The sequence below is a fragment of the Schistocerca serialis genome, chromosome 12 (assembly GCF_023864345.2).
Source record: "Schistocerca serialis cubense isolate TAMUIC-IGC-003099 chromosome 12, iqSchSeri2.2, whole genome shotgun sequence".
NCBI classification, from domain to species: domain Eukaryota; kingdom Metazoa; phylum Arthropoda; class Insecta; order Orthoptera; family Acrididae; genus Schistocerca; species Schistocerca serialis.
In genome coordinates, this window is record NC_064649.1 from 123,879,031 (window position 1) to 123,903,401 (window position 24,371).

At 41.3% G+C, this 24,371-nt stretch overlaps 1 protein-coding gene across 1 annotated transcript in view; it reads left to right on the forward strand.

Moving 5' to 3' along the window:
- Window positions 1-24,371, forward strand: part of LOC126428213 (uncharacterized) — a 129,495-nt gene that overhangs the window by 81,904 nt on the left and 23,220 nt on the right. Inside the window, exons 6-7 of the mRNA XM_050090129.1 lie at window positions 11,720-11,899; window positions 22,920-23,144. Of these exons, the coding sequence (XP_049946086.1) occupies window positions 11,720-11,899; window positions 22,920-23,144 (405 nt within the window). The remainder of the gene's footprint in view (window positions 1-11,719; window positions 11,900-22,919; window positions 23,145-24,371) is intronic.

Genomic DNA, 24,371 nt, shown 5'->3' on the forward strand with positions numbered 1-24,371 from the left:
CAACATACATTGCAAGTAAGGACCACAAAAATAAGATAAGAAGAATTAGGGCTCATACGGAGGCATATAGACAGTCGTTTTTCCCCCACTTTGTTTGCAAATGTAACAGGAAAGGAAATGAGTAGTAGTGGTGCAGGGCACGCTCTGCTACCCCCCATACAGTGGCTGTGTAAATGTAGATGTAGCTGTATGCCTACGATCACTTTCCCGTGCGGTCCAGCATCGACCCTTGTCACACAGCTGCCCCACAAATCTGGATACTGAATGATTTGACCTGCTGGCGAAAGGTAGAGAGCCACAGTGAGGCTCCTGTCATACCTGAAAACCTGTCAGGTGCTTACGAGACTATCTCAAACGAGTACGCAACACCTCCCTATCCTTGACAGTGACCACTCACACTGGCAATGTTCACACCCCTTATATACCCTTCTGTCAACCTGTAAGAAGCATTTGACAACGTCAAACGGTGTGCAATTTTCAAAATTCTGAGGAAAGTATGGGTAAGCTATATGGAAAGACAGGTAATACATAGGTTGGAACTTAGTGGCAAGACTGCTGTGGAGACAGTATGCAATGGAATCTACTATTGTCACTGATAGCACACGTTGTTGACATACCTACCTTACCTCCGGGCAAATGGACTCGCCCGTCCCACGTCACCGGCGTGTGCCCAGTCGAGGGAAACACAGTCACTTGTGAGCGAGCGGCTTAGCCTAATGGTGTCACTATGTTTTCGAAACAGGAGCAACGGAGTTGGATCGAGATTGAATGTGCCAGAGGTCGTACAGCACGGCAGTGTTGTCGAAGTCTTCAAGAGGCGTGCGGGGAATTGGCATTGCCGTACAGAACAGTGGCACCTTGGGTAAAAGCCTGCAACGAAGGTCGGAAAACTGTGGCGGGCATGCGTCGGGCAGGTCGTCCTAGCATCTCTGAAGAAGTAGTGCATTCTGTTGCCGTGTTAGTGGATAGTGATCGACGCCATACGATTCGTGAGCTCGCCCACGAAACCGGACTAGCGCATACGACTGTGCTTTGCTTCCTGAAGGAACGCCAGGGCATGCGAAAAATTGCATCATGATGAGTTCTGCAGGAATTGACGGAAATACAGAAATGGATGCGTTAAGGCACTGCTCGGATGCACTTGGAACAGTATGAGCGCAAAGGAGAGGCTTTCTTATGCCGTATCTTAACACTGGATGAGACATGGGTCACATCAAACGAGCCAAAACTGAAATGCCAATCCAACGAATGGCGTCATTATGGGTTGCCGCTAAAGTTGAAAGTGCATCAGAGCCCCAGTATGGCGAAGGTTATGGTGATTCTCATCTACACTGTGATGGTGTTATCCTAACGCACTATGTTCCTCCGAGGCAGACCGTCAATGCACAGTATTACTGTTCATTTTTGGAGCATCACCTGCGACCAGCTTTGCGGAAGAAGTGGCGACACTTTCTGCGCAACCCACCCATCATTTTGCACGACAATGCGCGGGCGCATACAGCGCAAGCTGTGGCTGCTCTGTTCAGCCGATGAGACTGGGAAGTACTGTACCATCCACCATGCTCCCCAGACATACATTCTTGTGACTTTAATTTGATTCCAAAGGTGAAGGAAGCACTGTGTGGCATTCGCTTCAGAACTGGTCCTGAGATTCGGCAAGCAGTAGACTGCTCCATTCGCACCATCAACAGAACAGGCTCTGCTAACGGTATACTTCGCTTTCCACATCACTGGCAATGGGTTCTACACAATGCTGGTGACTGCTTTTGAAGACAACAACAGGTGCAAACATGTAACTCTTTTGAAACTTCCTGGCAGATTAAAACTGTGTGCCGGACTGAGACTCGAACTCGGGACCTTTGCCTTTTGCGGGCAAGTGCTCTATCGACTGAGCTACCCAGGTACAACTCACGCCCCGTCCTCACAGCTTTACTTCTGCCAGTACCTCGTCTCCTACCTTCCAAACTTTACAGAAGCTCTCCCATGAACCTTGCAGAACTAGCACTCCTGAAGGAAAGGATATTGCAGAGACATGGCTTAGCCACAGCCTGGGGGATGTTTCTAGAATGAAAATATTTTGTATTGTTTGTGAATAAATAGTTGCCACTATTTAAGTTCCAGTCCTTGTATACAGTGTGTACAAGAACCGAGAGGGAATAATAAGAGTGGGAGACCAAGAACAAGTGCACAAAAATAAGAATGTAAGACAGGGATATCGTCTTTTGCCCCTGTTGTTCAATCAGTGTGTCAAAAAAACGGTGATGGAAATAAAAGAATGCTTCAAGAGTGGAATTAAAATTTGAGGTGAAAGGATATCAATGCTAAGATTTTCTGATGACATTGCTATCCTTGGTGATAGTGAAGAAAAATTACAGGATTTGCTGAATTGAATGAACAGTCTAATGAGTACACAGTATGGATTGAAAGTAAGTTCAAGAGAGACGAAAGTAATGAGCAGTAGCAGAAATGAGAACAGTGAGAAACTTAATATCAGAATTGGCAATCACGAAGTTGGTTAAGGTAGACTTCTACTCAGTCAACAAAATAGCCCATGATGGATGGAGGAAGGAGGACAGGAAAAGTAGACTAGCACTGACAGAAGGCGCATTTCTGGGCAAAAGAAGTCCACTAGTCTCAAACATAGGGCTTAATTTGAGGAGGAAGTTTCTAGAATGTATGTTATGTTTAGAGCTCAGCATTGTGTGACTGTGAGACACAGACTGTGGGAAAACTGGAACAGAAGAGAATTGAAGTATTTGATATGTGGTGCTACAGAAGAATGTTGAAAATTAGATAGACTGATAAGGTAAGGAATGAGGAGGTTCTCTGCAGAATCGCTGAGGAAAGTAATATACAAAAAACACTGACAAGAAGAAGGGAAAGGATGATAGGACATTTGTTAGGACATCAGGAAATAACTTGCATGGTACTTGAGGGAGCTGTAGAGGAAGACAGAGTGTGGGATACATCTAGCAAATAATTGAGGATGTAGGTTGCAACTGCTGCTCTGAGATGGAAAGTCTGGCACAGAAGAGGATATTGTGGTGAGCCACTTCAAACCAGACAGGAGACTAATGCCTCAAAAAGACTGATGACTCAAAGTTCACTACCAGGCCTGGTAAGAACACTAAACACAAACAACAATAATGCACGCTGGTGATCGTTCTGCCTGTCAGAGAGAATGGCAACTATAGTCATTTACATACCCACCATTGTGTATGTGTGTGAAGTTACAATACCTTTCCATATCTTCTCAATGCTTAATTTTTTGTCAGCCTATGATTATTGAAATAAAGAAAGCGAAACTTTTTCTTAGCATAACAGCGAATAAGGTATGTGGATACATGACAATAATGGAAATACATAATTATATAATGGAAGGAAACATTCCACGTTGTTGTTGTTGTGGTCTTCAGTCCTGAGACTGGTTTGATGCAGCTCTCCATGCTACTCTATCCTGTGCAAGCTTTTTCATCTCCCAGTACCTACTGCAACCTACATCCTTCTGAATCTGCTTAGTGTATTCATCTCTTGGTCTCCCTCTACAATTTTTACCCTCCACGCTCCCCTCCAATACTAAATTGGTGATCCCTTGATGCCTCAGAACATGTCCTACCAACCGATCCCTTCTTCTGGTCAAGTTGTGCCACAAACTTCTCTTCTCCCCAATCCTATTCAATACCTCCTCATTAGTTATGTGATCTACCCATCTAATCTTCAGCATTCTTCTGTAGCACCACATTTCGAAAGCTTCTATTCTCTTCTTGTCCAAACTATTTATCGTCCATGTTTCACTTCCATACATGGCTACACTCCATACGAATACTTTCAGAAATGACTTCCTGACACTTAAATCAATACTGGATGTTAACAAATTTCTCTTCTTCAGAAACGCTTTCCTTGCCATTGCCAGCCTACATTTTATATCCTCTCTACTTCGACCATCATCAGTTATTTTGCTCCCCAAATAGCAGAACTCCTTTACTACTTTAAGTGCCTCATTTCCTAATCTAATTCCCTCAGCATCACCTGACTTAATTAGACTACATTCCATTATCCTTGTTTTGCTTTTGTTGATGTTCATCTTATATCCTCCTTTCAAGACACTGTCCATTCCATTCAACTGCTCTTCCAAGTCCTTTGCTGTCTCTGACAGAATTACAATGTCATCGGCGAACCTCAAAGTTTTTATTTCTACTCCATGAATTTTAATACCTACTCCGAATTTTTCTTTTGTTTCCTTTACTGCTTGTTCAATATACAGATTGAACAACATCGGGGAGAGGCTACAACCCTGTCTTACTCCCTTCCCAACCACTGCTTCCCTTTCATGTCCCTCGACTCTTATAACTGCCATCTGGTTTCTGTACAAATTGTAAATAGCCTTTCGCTCCCTGTATTTTACCCCTGCCACCTTTAGAATTTGAAAGAGAGTATTCCAGTCAACATTGTCAAAAGCTTTCTCTAAGTCTACAAATGCTAGAAACGTAGGTTTGCCTTTCCTTAATCTTTCTTCTAAGATAAGTCGTAAGGTCAGTATTGCCTCACGTGTTCCCGTGTTTCTACGGAATCCAAACTGATCTTCCCCGAGGTTGGCTTCTACTAGTTTTTCCATTCATCTGTAAAGAATTCGTGTTAGTATTTTGCAGCTGTGACTTATTAAGCTGATAGTTCGGTAATTTTCACATCTGTCAACACCTGCTTTCTTTGGGATTGGAATTATTATATTCTTCTTGAAGTCTGTGGGTATTTCGCCTGTTTCATACATCTTGCTCACCAGATGGTAGAGTTTTGTCAGGACTGGCTCTCCCACGGCCGTCAGTAGTTCCAATGGAATATTGTCTACTCCGGGGGCTTTGTTTCGACTCAGGTCTTTCAGTGCTCTGTCAAACTCTTCACGCAGTATCATATCTCCCATTTCATCTTCATCTACATCCTCTTCCATTTCCATAATATTGTCCTCAAGTACATCGCCCTTGTATAGACCCTCTATATACTCCTTCCACCTTTCTGCTTTCCCTTCTTTGCTTAGAACTGGATTTCCATCTGAGCTCTTGATATTCATACAAGTCGTTCTCTTATCTCCAAAGGTCTCTTTAATTTTCCTGTAGGCGGTATCTATCTTACCCCTAGTGAGATAGGCCTCTACATCCTTACATTTGTCCTCTAGCCATCCCTGCTTAGCCATTTTGCACTTCCTGTCGATCTCATTTTTGAGATATTTGTATTCCTTTTTGCCTGTTTCACTTACTGCATTTTTATATTTTCTCCTTTCATCAATTAAATTCAATATTTCTTCTGTTACCCAAGGATTTCTACTAGCCCTCGTCTTTTTACCTACTTGATCCACTGCTGCCTTCACTACTTCATCCCTCAAAGTTACCCATTCTTCTTCTACTGTATTTATTTCCCCCATTCCTGTCAATTGCTCCCTTATGCTCTCCCTGAATCTCTGTACAACCTCTGGTTCTTTTAGTTTATCCAGGTCCCATCTCCTTAAATTCCCACCTTTTTGCAGTTTCTTCAGTTTTAATCTACAGGTCATAACCAATAGATTGTGGTCAGAGTCCACATCTGCCCCTGGAAATGTCTTACAATTTAAAACCTGGTTCCTAAATCTCTGTCTTACCATTATATAATCTATCTGATACCTTTTAGTATCTCCAGGGTTCTTCCATGTATACAACCTTCTTTCATGATTCTTAAACCAAGTGTTAGTTATGATTATGTTGTGCTCTATGCAAAATTCTACCAGGCGGCTTCCTCTTTCATTTCTGTCCCCCAATCCATATTCACCTACTATGTTTCCTTCTCTCCCTTTTCCTACACTCGAATTCCAGTCACCCATGACTATTAAATTTTCGTCTCCCTTCACAATCTGAACAATTTCTTTTATTTCATCATACATTTCTTCAATTTCTTCGTCATCTGCACATTCCACGTGGGAAAAATTATATATAAAAACAAAGATGAGGTGACTTACCGAACAAAAGCGCTGGCAGGTCGATAGACACACAAACAAGCACAAACATACACACAAAATTCAAGCTTTCGCAACAAACTGTTGCCTCATCAGGAAAGAGGGAAGGAGAGGGGAAGACGAAAGGAAGTGGGTTTTAAAGGAGAGGGTAAGGAGTCATTCCAATCCCGGGAGCGGAAAGACTTACCTTAGGGGGAAAAAGGACAGGTATACACTCGCACACACGCACATATCCATCCACACATACAGACACAAGCAGACATATTTTTCCCCCTAAGGTAAGTCTTTCCGCTCCCGGGATTGGAATGACTCCTTACCCTCTCCTTTAAAACCCACTTCCTTTCGTCTTCCCCTCTCCTTCCCTCTTTCCTGATGAGGCAACAGTTTGTTGCGAAAGCTTGAATTTTGTGTGTATGTTTGTGTTTGTTTGTGTGTCTATCGACCTGCCAGCGCTTTTGTTCGGTAAGTCACCTCATCTTTGTTTTTATATAAGAAATACATAATTAGTGCCACAGGACTCCGAGATTGCAGACATGCTGTTTATGCCCAGATGACAGTTTCTTAACAAACATTGAAAATCTATCATAAGATAATTAATTTTTTTACAACAAAATAAATATAGTATAGTGCCCAGTTTCATTACTATGCCTAGTCTTTTACATTATCAGTCGACAACCCCAATATTTCACACTGTATTAGTGTATACGTGATATATGAGAAAGTTAACTGCCAAGAGTAGTGTCTTCATGAGTGAAAAAGAAAAGTTAGTTTTCCTGTGCAAATCAGGCAGGGGTCCACAGATTGTGGTCTAGTGGCTAGCATTGCTACCTCTGAATCACGGGGTCCTGGGTTTGATTCCCAGCCGAGTCGGGGATTTTCTCTGCCTGGGAACTGGGTGTTTGTGTTGCCCTCACCATCGTTTGGGAAGTGATGAGATTGGAACCAGAAAGATTGGGAACTTGTGTGGGCACTAATGATTATGATGTTTAGTGCTCCACAAACCACCATCATCACCATCATCATCATCATTATTATTATCATCAAATCGGGCGGGTAATATGTATGTGCAAGAAAATAGCTTTGATCAATTGTGCTTGGTGCAGAGGATCTCTTTGCTTTATATCAAATATGAGTTGTTGAAGTCTACAGTCAAGTATGCTGATAAACCTTTTCCTCATTAACAGTAAACTTAGTTTAATTTGAAACAATATATAATTTTTATGACAGCTTTCTCTCTCTTGCCGAAGAGTGAAAGAAACAGCAGAAAGAAATATTCTAAAGCATGTGTGTGGCACTCGACTGTGATGTGAACACAGGTCTCTCGCCAGCTGGTGATAGTTAGCACGTGTTCCCTCCTAAAGTGTCTCTTCGATAATGAATGACACTTCACCATTAGAGGCATGCCAGTGCCACATCTTTTTAGAAATATGTATTTGCACAGTGTATGACACAAATGACTAATGGCTAGTTTTGGTCATAAGTAGGTTGGAAACAAATAATCTGATAATAAGGTCAGATGACAGTAGATGACACAGAGTTCCCTGATAACGGTAGGTCGGAAAAGCACTGTTGTGGAGCTACGGCCACAAATCGGCAACTAATCGATAACAATTGCGAGGAAGTCTGTGCACTTTAAAGGGGCCCATCTAATACCTGTTACACTGAAGAGTGCAAGTACCAGTTAAATTAGCTGAAAGTAATGATCTAGCTGAAAAGTCAACGAATAGGCAGACTTTCATCTCCTGTCCGTGGCATCCTACATTAGATGCAAATTTTCGCTGAATTTTGCCAAGTGAAGCTCAGCTGTTAAACTGACTGTGCTAATAGAACCGTAGTAGTAGTAGTAGTAGTAGTAGTAATAGTAGTAATAATAATGTTTATTTGTCCATGTTAACTTTACAGTCTTGGACATCGTCATTTTTTGTACAATTACATCAATATCGTCATTCCAAGAATGAATATATACATCGAGTAGCACGTTGTATATCATTCCATGCAATAATGTTATAAACACATTAGCACATTATATATCACTCCATATTTATAATGATTAAATACATCAATTAGCCAATTATAACAATACCACCACTAATATACTGCAGTATGTTAAAGAATAAACTAACAGTACTGCAGCTCAGAATTCTTTTAATGTGTATAAACATCCTTCTATTAACAAATTTTTCAACTTGCCCTTGAAAAGATTGTCTTGGAGTTGTTTTATATTTTTTGGCAACTTATTATAAAATTGTCTCCCAGTTACATATGGACTTGTGGTCTGTAGCTTTCTTGTTAGTCCGTATCCTACGATAGTCACTTTTGGCTCGAGTATTGTAATTATGGACGTCACTGTTCTTTACACTATTTTCCTTGTTCTCGTTTACAAACATTATGGTCTTAAATACATACAATGAGTACACAGTCAGTAATTTATAATTTTTGAAATAGTCTGTACAGGACTGGCGTTTGCTTATGTTAGCAATTATCCTTGTTTAAGGACAAGGGGAGCTATTATATTTGCAAGACTTTTTAGTAAGTAAATATTACCAGAAACCTTTTTACAGATGGAGCCGATATGCTCTTTCTAAGTGAGGTGTTCATCAATCAATATGCCTCAAAACTTAAGTTTGTCAGATGTTCCAACTGTAGAAAGTGATTGAGTATGAGTATTATTAAAATGTAGCAAGAACTTTATTACTACAGTCTTGTCCTTATTCAGTGTAAGCTTATTCACTGTAAGCTTATTCACTGTTACATATTCTGTGATCATTTCAAAGTTCTCCTTGTTGCTTTGGATTGCTGCCCGCTCTGTACAGCTCGAACTAATAAGATGTATCATCAGCATAGGTCACTAGTTTGGAGTTTTGTGGCTGTGTTATATCATTAATATATACTGTAAACAAGAATGGTCCAAGTATACTTCCTTGGGGAACTCCACAATTGAGAGTTCTGTATGCTGACTTTACTGTTTGGATCTTACTTTCATTCTTATAATTTAGTTTTGTGCACTGTTTTCTATCACGGAGATAAGAACTTAGTAATTTTAGAGCTACTCCTCCTTACCCGTAATTTTCTAACTTGGATAACAGTACTGCATGATCCACAGAATCGAATGATTTAGACAGATCTAGGGAAGTCCCTATAACTTTGTTTCCTCCATCCAGCCTGTTCAGTAGTTCATGGAAAAAGTTGCTAATGCTTGTTACTTTGTTGAGATGATGATCTGTACTGGAGAAATAGCACTGCATTAAGATACAGAACATGTGGTACTGTAAAATGCAATGTCTAAAGGCCAGACATTTTAGTTTTTGCTGATGTACAGAGAACACTTACTATAAAAAGGGCAATAACAGTGTATTTGGACAAAACAGCCTGCAGGCAAATCCAAATACGCTCTCTTGCCACACAGATTTACTCCAGTACGTGATTGATTGGCTGTATCTATTTGGAAAATTTTTCTCTATTTAATCTTGCATTCATCAGGTTGATTTTTTTCCCCACATCCTGTTTAATGATCATCTTCATATCTTAAGGTTCCACACTTGGTTATTGCTCACCGACAACTAAAACTGATCAAAATTACGAGGGCAGTTCAATAAGTAATGCAACACATTTTTTTTCTGAAACAGGGGTTGTTTTATTCAGCATTGAAATACACCAGGTTATTCCCCAATCTTTTAGCTACACAACACTATTTTTCAACGTAATCTCCATTCAATGCTACGGCCTTACACCACCTTGAAATGAGGGCCTGTATGCCTGCATGGTACCATTCCACTGGTCGAGGTCAGAGCCAACGTCGTACTGCATCAATAACTTCTTCATCATCTGCGTAGTGCCTCCCACGGATTGCGTCCTTCATTGGGCCAAACATATGGAAATCCAACGGTGCGAGATCGGGGCTGTAGGGTGCATGAGGAAGAACAGTCCACTGAAGTTTTGTGAGCTCCTCTCGGGTGCGAAGACTTGTGTGAGGTCTTGCATTGTCATGAAGAAGGAGAAGTTCGTTCAGATTTTTGTGCCTACGAACACGCTGAAGTCGTTTCTTCAATTTCTGAAGAGTAGCACAATACACTTCAGAGTTGATCGTTTGACCGTGGGGAAGGACATCGAACAGAATAACCCCTTCAGCGTCCCAGAAGACCATAACCATGACTTTACCGGCTGAGGGTATGGCTTTAAACTTTTTCTTGGTAGGGGAGTGGGTGTGGCGCCACTCCATTGATTGCCGTTTTGTTTCAGTTTCGAAGTGATGAACCCATGTTTCATCGCCTGTAACAATCTTTGACAAGAAATTGTCACCCTCAGCCACATGACGAGCAAGCAATTCCACACAGATGGTTCTCCTTTGCTCTTTATGGTGTTCGGTTAGACAACGAGGAACCCAGCGGGAACAAACCTTTGAATATCCCAACTGGTGAATAATTGTGACAGCACTACCAACAGAGATGTCAAGTTGAGCACTGGGTTGTTTGATGGTGATCCGTCGATCATCTCGAACGAGTGTGTTCGCACGCTCCGCCATTGCAGGAGTCACAGCTGTGCACGGCCGGCCCGCACGCGGGAGATCAGACAGTCTTGCTTGACCTTGCAGCAATGATGACACACGCTTTGCCCAACGACTCACCGTGCTTTTGTCCACTGCCAGATCACCGTAGACATTCTGCAAGCGCCTATGAATATCTGAGATGCCCTGGTTTTCCGCCAAAAGAAACTCGATCACTGCCCGTTGTTTGCAACGCACATCCGTTACAGACGCCATTTTAACAGCTCCGTACAGCGCTACCACCTGTCGGAAGTCAATGAAACTATACGAGACGAAGCGGGAATGTTTGAAAATATTCCACAAGAAATTTCCGGTTTTTTCAACCAAAATTGGCCGAGAAAAAAAAGTGTTGCATTACTTATTGAACTGCCCTCATAAATGTTTGATATTTGGAAAACTATCATGTTTTGGACCTCGCATGTAGAAAGTGCAAGTGTTCTAACAGTTCCGTCTGGTTGAAATTGGATAGGACATTGTGATCTGTGACCTCGATATCTCCAGAAAAGGTGGCATAGTGACCCAACCTCCCACATTGTATTAGAGAACTGAATAACATCTCCGTAACTACCATTGGCCTTGTACTCACTCGTTACACCTTTACAGCCTTCTGTCCAGCCACATTTTCCTTGTTTCCCAGTGTTCTTAGCTGGTGCTGTCTTCATAAATTTCCATTCCCCAAGACTTGCTATGTCAGAAAATATTTATTTTCTACACTTATAAATTCTTTTGTATTTGCCACTATTATTATTATTATTATTATTATTATTATTATTATTATCACTCCTCCTCCTCCTCCTCCTGCTACTACTACTATTGTTATTGTCATCATCGTTATTATTTTGTTATTGGAAGCAGCAGTAATAGAAATACTGCCAGTATTAACTGTATTAGCTCTTAGTCAGTACAATTTATTCACATTGTCTCCAAAGTAAAAAAGGTACTCTATGTGAAACACTGGTCCAATGTAAGAGAGGGCCTTTAAGGTTCTTATGTGATTTGAGTTAAATAAATAAATCTTTTTGTGACATTTAGTTTGGGCTGGCACCTAATTGGCATGCCAAAATCATCAAAATCAAGACGGATGTGTCACCAACTTGTTATCAGGTGATGTCAAATTTCTCTCTCTAATTTTTTCCATTACATAGAAAAAAAAAATCTTTCACAACATAAAATTTTTACTCAGCTCTGTTTTTAAGGACTGGTGGGCTGCCAAAACTGAGGCTTCTGAATCTACGAGCGGGTCGCAGGCTGGACGATAGCACTGTAATTGCCATCAGCCATGGTTTCCCCACTTTACGGGAACTCTGCGTCAGACATTCTGAACTACTGTCTGACACTGCATTCTCACAGATCTACCATCTGGAACACCTTGAAATGTAAGTATTGTTGCTGACTGGATGTTGTGTGAACAAAGTAATTGCTGAAGCAGTTGGCAGTTTGAGACTCGTAGCAGTAAGGAATTGTAACAAATATTTATGAAAAGGCCACATGCAGAATCACAGTTTGGAAATGTGAACATGGGGTAAAAGGATTTTGCTTTAGTCCGGACCAGCGGCCATTTGTATAGCCATTCGAACATCTGCCTCCCTTTAGTTGCTACAGTATATTAAGCAAGGTCTGAATGATGAAGCGGAGCTGGTGTCCAGGGAAATTGTGCAAATTAATTAATTCCTCTTGCAAAAGATTTTAATTGGGCTGAATTAATGCTTAGCAAAAGGCACCATTTGTATACACAGTGTTCAGATTTTATGTGCAAAAAGAGTCACCTTCAAACGACTGGACTGGAATGAGGCTGATGGTTCAATTTGGTCCACTGGTATATTGGACCTTAATCAAAAATAAGTTTTAACCATTAGAAAGAAAAATCTTGCTCCGTTGGATCTAAATGTAAAAAACATGTTTTTTGGGAGGTTTTTAAAGTCACCACTTGTATAGTTTAAACTTGAACGAAACAGTTCAAACTTTGCACGAAGGTCGATAAATGGATGCAGTTAAAACAAAATTCTTTTTATCCAGTAATCATTATCTGTTGTCAAGACAAAAGGTTAAATGTAGCATGTGAAATTCTTACATACAGGAACTGAATGCACAGAAACAGTTTAAAGTGAATCAAATAATTAAAACATGCATTCTTACAATAGAATTGAAAACTTTCTATCAAAGATCTATCTTCATTCGGATTTTACTTGCAAAAACATTTTTTGTGAGCTTTTTGATGTTTGGCACATCTGGGTTTCAGACTTCTGCAAACCAGTTAAAAATTTTTAAGAATGTAGACGAATACATGTAATTAATGGTTGTCGTGCACTTTTGTGAAACAACTACTGTGTGAAAGTAAACTAGGAGAGGTTGAAAAAAATAGCCAACCAATTGCAAATAAAGGTTTATTGGAACCCTTGACCTAGGTTTCAACAATTTGCAAACTGTCCTCTTCAGAAGTTGAAATTGATCCTAAAAATTGAATTGATGGTTACATCAGCACCTGGTGTAACAAGCGAATATCTCATCACACGATCTTTTTGCTACAGTTGTTACTTTATTCTGTTTAAAATAGTTTTATAACTATTAATGCAATTACACCTTTTGAAGAAGACAATTTTAAAATCAAACAATGGAAAATCCAGGATGGAATGTAACAATGTTGTGAAAAGGGTAGTTGCTACTCACCGAATAGCAGAGATCTTGTTTCACATGTATGGATAATGAAAAGTCTGTCAGAAAGTGAGCTTTCGGCCAACAAGGCCTTCATTGGAAATAGACAATACACACAACCTACTGTGGTCAAATCCTCTGGCCTCAGCTATCAGAGACTGTGGTTTTTGTGTGTGTGTGTGTGTGTGTGTGTGTGTGTGTGTGTGTGTGTGTGTGTCTTCTTACAAAGGCCTTGGCTAAAAGCTCACTTTCTGAAAGTCTTTTTGTTGTACCTGTCTGTGACTAAGCATCTCTACCATTTGGCGAGTAGCAAGTCTTTGTCACAATTTTAAAATTGTTGAAACCTAGAGCAAGGATTCCAGTAAACCTTTATTTGAAACTGATTGGCTGACTTTTTTATTCAGTCTCTCTGAATTTCTAAGAAAAACGGTTTAAAAGACAATTAAAAAATCAATATCAGATCAGTCGTCATTTGAGTCGTCAAAAATCTGCATTGGGTGCCAAGCTATTGTGGTCTAATGTCAAAATTATGGGAGAGAAAAAGTTGGGAACCAGAATGTAAAATGCTCCTATCATGGCACAAAAAAGGCAAATGTGTCATGGGCAGAGTTAGGGATGTAAAGAAGGCAACTAGCTTTTTGACTTAACGGGCGGCTTCCAAGACATTTAAATCAAATATCTTGACATATTTGTGATTTTTACGAGTTAATGCAATTTTCCAGTGCAGTGAACTCTCTTAGCTGCAATATGGTGGCACACAGCATCTTGTAGTGTGTAGGCTAAAGTCCCTGATCTTGTCACCAAGGTCCAGAAGATTCGCCAGCCATACTAAATAGTGTTGATATCAACGGCTGAAGAGCATACATCTAATAGCTAAAACAGTTTTTTGGGGGTGAATTTGGTACATGTTACTTTACTTGACACTGTGCATTATATTACATTACATGGGTACAAAAGCACAAATATGCCAGTATGTTTTCATTGAAATGTCTTTGAAGCTGCCAGACAAGTCAAAAAGCTAGATCTCTTCTTTTTTATCTGTAACTCTGCCCAGGACATGTGCGCCTTTTTTGTGCTATGATAGGAGCATTCTTAATTTGATTTGTTATTAGAATATGGGAAAGACTTGAATCCGACACTTCCGCAAGACAAGATGGTGAGTGAGCATCTCCAACTGCTGTGTGGGCCACCTGTTCCTTGGTGGTAAGGTTTGAAGGTGTTTAGAAGATGAGGACAAAAAGAGGAAAGGTCACAGCTGCAGCTGATGCCATGAAAAATGACTATCAAATTTGCTTATTTAAAATTTACTTTTTCTCTTCCTTTTGCACTAGCTATGTATGTTTACCCCCTCATGAACCATGGACCTTGCCGTTGGTGGGGAGGCTTGCGTGCCTCAGCGATACAGATAGCCGTACCGTAGGTGCAACCACAACGGAGGGGTATCTGTTGAGAGGCCAGACAAACGTGTGGTTCCTGAAGAGGGGCAGCAGCCTTTTCAGTAGTTGCAAGGGCAACAGTCTGGATGATTGACTGATCTGGCCTTGTAACATTAACCAAAACGACCTTGCTGTGCTGGTACTGCGAACGGCTGAAAGCAAGGGGAAACTACAGCCGTAATTTTTCCCGAGGGATGCAGCTTTACTGTATGATTACATGATGATGGCGTCCTCTTGGGTAAAATATTCCGGAGGTAAAATAGTCCCCCATTCGGATCTCCGGGCGGGGACTACTCAAGAGGATGTCGTTATCAGGAGAAAGAAAACTGGTGTTCTACGGATCGGAGTGTGGAATGTCAGATCCCTTAATCGGGCAGGTAGGTTAGAAAATTTAAAAAGGGAAATGGATAGGTTGAAGTTAGATATAGTGGGAATTAGTGAAGTTCGGTGGCAGGAGGAACAAGACTTCTGGTCAGGTGACTACAGGGTTATAAACACAAAATCAAATAGGGGTAATGCAGGAGTAGGTTTAATAATGAATAGGAAAATAGGAATGCGGGTAAGCTACTACAAACAGCATAGTGAACGCATTATTGTGGCCAAGATAGATACGAAGCCCACACCTACTACAGTAGTACAAGTTTATATGCCAACTAGCTCTGCAGATGACGAAGAAATTGAAGAAATGTATGATGAGATAAAAGAAATTATTCAGATTGTGAAGGGAGACGAAAATTTAATAGTCATGGGTGACTGGAATTCGAGTGTAGGAAAAGGGAGAGAAGGAAACATAGTAGGTGAATATGGATTGGGGGACAGAAATGAAAGAGGAAGCCGCCTGGTAGAATTTTGCACAGAGCACAACATAATCATAACTAACACTTGGTTTAAGAATCATGAAAGAAGGTTGTATACATGGAAGAACCCTGGAGATACTAAAAGGTATCAGATAGATTATATAATGGTAAGACAGAGATTTAGGAACCAGGTTTTAAATTGTAAGACATTTCCAGAGGCAGATGTGGACTCTGACCACAATCTATTGGTTATGACCTGTAGATTAAAACTGAAGAAACTGCAAAAAGGTGGGAATTTAAGGAGATGGGACCTGGATAAACTAAAAGAACCAGAGGTTGTACAGAGATTCAGGGAGAGCATAAGGGAGCAATTGACAGGAATGGGGGAAATAAATACAGTAGAAGAAGAATGGGTAGCTTTGAGGGATGAAGTAGTGAAGGCAGCAGAGGATCAAGTAGGTATAAAGACGAGGGCTAGTAGAAATCCTTGGGTAACAGAAGAAATATTGAATTTAATTGATGAAAGGCGAAAATATAAAAATGCAGTAAGTGAAACAGGCAAAAAGGAATACAAACGTCTCAAAAATGAGATCGACAGGAAGTGCAAAATGGCTAAGCAGGGATGGCTAGAGGACAAATGTAAGGATGTAGAGGCCTATCTCACTAGGGGTAAGATAGATACCGCCTACAGGAAAATTAAAGAGACCTTTGGAGATAAGAGAACGACTTGTATGAATATCAAGAGCTCAGATGGAAATCCAGTTCTAAGCAAAGAAGGGAAAGCAGAAAGGTGGAAGGAGTATATAGAGGGTCTATACAAGGGCGATGTACTTGAGGACAATATTATGGAAATGGAAGAGGATGTAAATGAAGATGAAATGGGAGATATGATACTGCGTGAAGAGTTTGACAGAGCACTGAAAGACCTGAGTCGAAACAAGGCCCCCGGAGTAGACAATATTCCATTGGAACTACTGACGGCCGTGGGAGAGCCAGTCCTGACAAAACACTACCATCTGGTGAGCAAGATGTATGAAACAGGCGAAATACCCACAGACTTCAAGAAGAATATAATAATTCCAATCCCAAAGAAAGCAGGTGTTGACAGATGTGAAAATTACCGAACTATCAGCTTAATAAGCCACAGCTGCAAAATACTAACACGAATTCTTTACAGACGAATGGAAAAACTAGTAGAAGCCAACCTCGGGGAAGAACAGTTTGGATTCCGTAGAAACACTGGAACACGTGAGGCAATACTGACCTTACGACTTATCTTAGAAGAAAGATTAAGGAAAGGCAAACCTACGTTTCTAGCATTTGTAGGCTTAGAGAAAGCTTTTGACAATGTTGACTGGAATACTCTCTTTCAAATTCTAAAGGTGGCAGGGGTAAAATACAGGGAGCAAAAGGCTATTTACAACTTGTACAGAAACCAGATGGCAGTTGTAAGAGTCGAGGGACATGAAAGGGAAGCAGTGGTTGGGAAGGGAGTAAGACAGGGTTGTAGCCTCTCCCCGATGTTGTTCAATCTGGATATTGAGCAAGCAATAAAGGAAACAAAAGAAAAATTCGGAGTAGGTATTAAAATTCATGGAGTAGAAATAAAAACTTTGAGGTTCGCCGATGACATTGTAATTCTGTCAGAGACAGCAAAGGACTTGGAAGAGCACTTGAATGGAATGGACAGCGTCTTGAAAGGAGGATATAAGATGAACATCAACAAAAGCAAAACAAGGATAATGGAATGTAGTCTAATTAAGTCGGGTGATGCTGAGGGAATTAGATTAGGAAATGAGGCACTTAAAGTAGTAAAGGAGTTTTGCTATTTGGGGAGCAAAATAACTGATGATGGTCGAAGTAAAGAGGATATAAAATGTAGGCTGGCAATGACAAGGAAAGCATTTCTGAAGAAGAGAAATTTGTTAACATCCAGTATTGATTTAAGTGTCAGGAAGTCATTTCTGAAAGTATTCGTATGGAGTGTAGCCTTGTATGGAAGTGAAACATGGACGATAAATAGTTTGGACAAGAAGAGAATAGAAGCTTTCGAAATGTGGTGCTACAGAAGAATGCTGAAGATTAGATGGGTAGATCACATAACTAATGAGGAGGTATTGAATAGGATTGGGGAGAAGAGAAGTTTGTGGCACAACTTGACCAGAAGAAGGGATCGGTTGGTAGGACATGTTCTGAGGCATCAAGGGATCACAAATTTAGTATTGGAGGGGAGCGTGGAGGGTAAAAATCATAGAGGGAGACCAAGAGATGAATACATTAAGCAGATTCAGAAGGTTGTAGGTTGCAGTAGATACTGGTTGATGAAAAAGCTTGCACAGGATAGAGTAGCATGGAGAGCTGCATCAAACCAGTCTCAGGACTGAAGACCACAACAACAACAACATGTATGTTTAAGGCAATTGGTCCTCTCTCTTGGTATACATGATTATGTTGTTATAAAACAAAATATGGATACAGAAAGATTATAGTTCAATTGTTCACATAATTAAAGTAGCTCGGAGGACAATTAATGCTCTCTTTAGTGTCCATCCACGTGCGAGGACACGAAGTTCTGTGCAGATTGCTGGGGCGTGGTTGTGTGGAACTGACTAGAAGGCCCGCTTCAGCAAACATCTAAAACAGGAGACTGAAACAAACCTTATTAAATAAAGTTACTGATACCAAATATCAGAGGGCTACAGAGCACAAACAGGAAGTGAAACATTGAAGCCGTACCAAGAAATTAATCACTTTCTTTTCCAAACTGAAATTGTCTTGAAGTTATTAAGTTGTGCCACTTAATGAAAATACAATGCTGAACATTAAAACTGGAACACTGTGAAGGTGGCACGCGGCAGATACCAAATTGGCACGAATGAGATACAAGTAACTTTGTCTATGTTCCGTATGAAAGCAAAGATTGTGCAGTGGATTAGAAAACTCATTTGAATGTCGGTTGCACATGTCAATATCGTGTGCCACCTTGAGCGAAAAAGGGAAAAATGTCTAACCACACACATCAAAATTCAACTACGACAGGATTGTTGCCCATCAAGATGCCGGTTTATCATTCTGCAGAATCGCTGCTCGCATCAGTAAGGTATTGAGACCTCGATGCAATTCTGGAATTGACGAGTTTGGGGTGGCCATATTCAACCAGATATGGGATCTTAACAGTGCTTAGCACCTAGCACCTGAGAGGGCACACACACAGTTTGCTCGGCTTTGTAGGATTGCACGAACATGCCGTGTACATTGTGTTAAGAAATGGGTTAAAAAGGTTATTTGCAATGAGACGAGTATCACACAAGCTGTGCGACAACATCTAGAGCGTGCGAGCTGTCAGCCAGACGAATGCCATCACAACGTCCCTCGGCACGGCAACAGTGAGAGGCAGTTCTGTACTTGACTGTGGCACTGGACACTGGAGTGGTACTGTAACATCTTATCAGCTAGGTCCCCATTCTGGCTGCGACACACGATAGTTATGTCCGTACTGATGCTCTGAGCAGAAAGAATATTGCCAGATTAAAGTTCACACTGACATACAGGCGCAGCAACTCAGTTGTTCCCTGCCGTCTCCGAATTGGACACACGCGGTTGACCCACAGCTATCTCCTTCGTCGTGAGAACCCGCCCAAGTGTCGCTGTGATGCAGGGCTGACAGTGGATGGACTGCCCCCTTTTAGCCCCCTTGCGGCAGTCATTTAATTTACCACCTGCACTTCCTTTAATTCTCGGTGACGGTGCCTCTATAGCTGACTCAGTTTTACGTTTTACCCGTGCAGCTGGGTTTTATCACTCACTCTAGTGTGGCGCTCTTGCATGATTTCTCAGGCTACACCCACTCCAGCGACTTTTAATTGTCACGTGGATACCAAAATAGTGTCTTTTATGGTAACAAGTTGTGTTGGTACCTCTATCAACGCTTTCGAGCTGGAGGTTCTTAATTTGTAGTTGACAGGTTGACCTTTTACCTGATCCATCAACCACTGTAGTCTCTTTTACTCTAGTCAACTATTTGCTCTGCTCCTTTTCAGTGTCCTCTATTTTGTGTTACTGCGTTGTTCATTTTAGTTCTGGGTGCAGAGGTTACGCTTTTACTGTATAGGCCTTTTACAAGTATGTCTGTTTGGAACTGGGGACTGATGACCTCGATGTTTAGCCCCCATCGAACCCCAAAACCAACCAACAGGCGCAGCACCTTGTGCGACACAGGGGTACTGGACATCACCACCTTCAGTTAGCGTAGCCGGTAATTTGGACAGCAGGCATTAAACTTCTGACATGTTAAGACCAGTGGCCGTGACGTATCTTCGAGATCTAAATGAGATAAACTGAGACCTGAACCATCTCAGTAGAGAGGACATTGCCCTGGCCAGGACATTCCTCAAACCTCTCACCCATTTAAAGCATCTGGCCGCAGATCATCGAGAGACTAGCGTGTTGCCATTACAATTGATGCTCTGGCATAAAATTGAACCTGGGAATGATTTAACTCTATCTGTTGTCCAAGCTGAGTTTGACTTGATGCTCAGCCAGTTTGAAGTCATTGCTGCTGCCAGAAATGGCAACTATGTTTACCAAACTGTGAAACTTGTATACTGTCAAGACGCCCAAAAATGTAATCAGGTATTATTGCAGCTATATTATATGAGCACAATAAGTAAAATTGCTATTATTCCTTGTGTTCCAATTGTAATTACTGACAAGGACGATTTTCCAGGTGAGTGACAATACAAAAGAAGAAACTCTTAATTTAATGTTTCTTCTGATGATGGAACTCCCCAAACAATATGGGGCACTGTGTCTTCATATCTACATCTACATCTGTACTCCACCAGCCAACTTACAGTGTGTGGTGGAGGGTACCTCAGGTACCACTATCGTTTTGTCACTTTCGTTGACGATCGTCAGAATGCCTATACATGGATGGTTCCCATGAATACACTTCATCAACAGTACTTCCCGTACCAAGAAAAGTGGTGTGCATTACATTGTTACAAATCAAAAAGTAAGGCCAAGTCATACTGGAGCAAGGCATTGGTCCTCTCTCTCATGCTGCCCTCCTACCCCTAGTGATGAATAAATTGCCAGCTTGAAAGAGAGACTGCTAACAAGGGAACCTCCCCATCCCACCCCCCTCACATTTAGTTATAAATTGACACAGTGGATAGGCCTTGAAAAACTGAAAACAGGAAGAAGTTGTGTGGAACTATGAAAAAATAAGCAAAATATACAAACTGAGTAGCCCATGCACAACATAGGCAACATTAAGGATATTATGAGCTTAGGAGCGCCCTGGTCCTGTGGTTAGAGTGAGCAACTGCGAAACGAGATGTCCTTGGTTCGAGTCGTCCCTCGAGTGAACATTTTACTTTCTTTATTTTCGCAAAGTTACGATCTGTCCGTTCATTCATTGACGTCACTGTTCACTGTAATAAGTTTAGTGTCTGTGTTTTGCGACCGCATCGCAAAACCGTGCGATTAGTAGACGAAAGGACGTGCCTCTCCAATAGGAACCGAAAACGTTTGATCGCAAGGTCAAAGGTCAACCGATTCCTCCACAGGGAAACACGTCTGATATATTCTATATGACACTGGTGACGGCATGTGCGTCACATGACAGGAATATGTTGTCGACCCACCAAACTTGCACACTTGGCGAATGGGTAAAAAGATTCTTCTACCTTGCCCAATTTAGGTTTTCTTGTGGATGTGATAATCACTCCCAAAAAAGTGATGAAAACATAAGAGTTTGTCACATAAACTGCAACAAATGAATGCATCAGTTTCACAGTCGCCCAGTTTTCCCTGTGCTCTGTCAAAACATATGTTTTTTTCCATTTTCAAATGTTTTCGTGTGTAGACCATCAAAACCTGCATATGTCCAAGCAAATCTGAACATGTCCTGGAATTTTGGAGAGCGAAGTTGATTATGTGTGAGTGCCTGAACTTTCATAATTGTCTGAAAATAAAAAATTAAACTTTTCACTCGAGAGAAGACTTGAACCAAGGACCTCTCGTTCCGTAGCTGCTCACGCTAACCGCAAGACCACAGCACTCGTAAGCTCACACTCTCCTTGATGTTGCATACATTGCGCATGGACTACTCAGTTTGTATATTTTGCTTATTTTTTTCAAAGTTCCACACAACTTCTTCCTATTTTCTCGATTGATCTGTGTTCAGTTTTTCAAGGCCTATCCCTGTGCCAACTTATAACTAAATCTGAGGGGGGTGCGATGGGGAGGTTCCCTTGTAAGAAACAAAATTTTGTGTGTATACAATGTAAGGGCTCCGTTCTTTTGTACACATTTAAATGAGGAAATACTATCCATGTTCTTTCACAATTTCCAGAGTAGTGTGTCCATATGGGATTGAGGTGACGCATGCTAACAGCGATTACACATTTTTAATTTGTGTCTATCCTGGCACCTTTCATCTTTCGCTTCCAAGTGTTCTACTGACTGAGACATCCGGCCACGATTTGTGACCCGCAGTCGATGCCTTACCTCCACCAGTACCACTGACCTACTTTCCAAACTTCACAGTTTCAACCTGCCAGAAAGTTTCAGATCTGCGCATACTCCACTGCAGACAGAATATTCATTCTGAAAACAGTCCCGGAGGCTATGGCTAAGCCGTGTCTCCACAATATCCTTTCTTTCACAAGTGCTAGTCCCGCAAGTTATGTGGGAGAATTTCTGTGCATTTCAGAAGGTTGGAAATTAGGTATTGGCAGAAGTAAAGCAGTGGGCATGGATCTTAAATTGTGCTCAGATAGCTCGGCAATAGAGCACTTTCCAGCAAAAGGCAATGGTCCCAGGTTCGAGTCCAGCTCCGGCACATTAAGCTGCAGCAAATTCATCTCAAAACGAGCACTCTTAAGTTGCCTAAGTTTAAATGTTTGATTTAGTCGTAGCTGCATCATTTCTGTTATGGAAGAGCAAGTGGTGGTGTAGAACACAATTTAGGCACTAATTCATCAATATTGTAATACAGAACCATATACCAAATAGAAGCATTGAGATTAGTACGGAGAGTGGTTTGTCTCTGTGTGTACAGCATAGCTTTTTTCACTGTAAAACAGTGGCTTATTTCGAATTTGTTCTTTCCCATTGTGCTAACAAAGACTTAAGATCCAAGAATCTTGATATTTAGGCAATTTATAGGAGTAGCATAACAAAATTAATGCTTCAAGTTGAGACACAGTTATTTTCCTTGCTTCAGAGCCTCTGGACATGTATGGTATTGTTTTCGTGGCTTTCCTTTTGTGACTGTCAAGTCAGTTTGTAAGTACATTTGTCCTCCCCCCTCCCCCCACCCCCACCTCCTAGTCTGTATTAGATAAGAGTTTAATTTTGTGATACCTTTACTTCAAGGTGTTCAGAACATTTTGATTTACATCAAAGATGCTCTGTTTCACAGATGACCACTGGAAGTGACATTCATTACATTTTTTTCTCTTAACTTGGTCCTTGATAAATAACATCCTTGTGGTTTGTTCCAGATTGGACGTGTCAGGTTGCACAGGTCTCGGTGGGGCGTTTGTCCCCTACCTCGTCAGGCTACCACAACTTCACACGTTGGTCATGGAAGAACTGGAGTTTCCGAAGCTGCAACCGGGTCTGAGCAGTATCCTCGAATTGTCCGGTTTGCGCGCACTGTCACTCAGCTGGTCCCTTGTTACTGGAATGCCATTTGATAGATTTCCAGGGAATCTTGTCAGTCTCAGGTGAGGAAATGCCTAAATCTACACAATTACTTTGCAGTTCATACTTAAGTGTTTGGCAGAGGGTTCGTAGAACTATCACCACCCTTTCTCTGCCTTTCCACTCTTGGATAGCATGTGGCAAAAATGAGCTCTGTAATCTTTCCCTGCAGGCTTTGACTTCTCTTATTTCAGTGCAGTGGCCATTTCTGCCTGTGTAGGTTGCAATCTGCAAAATTTTGAGGAGAAAGTTGAATACCATAATTTCGTGAAGCGATATCGTCACAGCAAGAAGCCTCTGTTTTAACTACTGCTGTCCCAATTCGCACACTGCATCCGTGACGAGTGTGATCGGCGGTCAGAATATCTTTGTGAGGCTAGCTAAGTGTCCTCTGAGCCATTTGCGGGAGCATAAGCGAATAAAATGTTCTCAGATCTTGAACTGTGTCGCTCCAGATTTCATTCTGCTGATGTAGCTTGAAAAGTGAGGAAATGTATGCAAGAGTAGTTATTCTGATATCATCTGGAGGGGGCAGAGGGGGGGGGGGGGGGGGTGACCTGCATGTTTAATTCCGAAAAGCGCTGAAGATTTTTCCTGGTGGGGGGCTGGAATGGAAGGCACTTAGCTTCTAGAGACAGACTGAAGGGTCATTCGAATGAGAAATAGTTGCCCCGTAGTGATGGGTGGACCACATGCCCTTACATATTGTATTGTATTTCATTAATCCAAGAAATCACAATATTATACAGCTTGTATGTATGGCTTTGGAAGAATTAGACGCAAATTTTACTGATTGAGTTCAGAGCTAAACACAGCCTGTAACTTCGAGAATTCCTTGTCATTTTCGAGACACTTCATTCTTTGTAAGTCAGCTGAGAAATTTGGAAATCTACACTGATCGAGAAACCCCCCCACCATTCCCCTCACCTGGATCCATTACTTTCAGTGAGCACATAAATAGTAAACAGAAGATACTTGCCTGACTACCTACCTATCATTAATGAAAGGGTATTGATTCTCGTGCTCAGGTTATCATGAAACAAGGCCAAAGGCCCTGATTCGACACCTGAATGTGGGTTATAAACACTACCTGCTATTAGTTATCAATAGTATATGGCTTAAAAATGAATTTCCTTTGCAGAGGCAAAACATGGATTGATTTAAATTTCTAAACCAGGCAGAACCTCAGCCTCTGCAAACAGCTATAGACTAATCTGTCTCACTAATTTGCTGTGAAAATTACTGGAGAG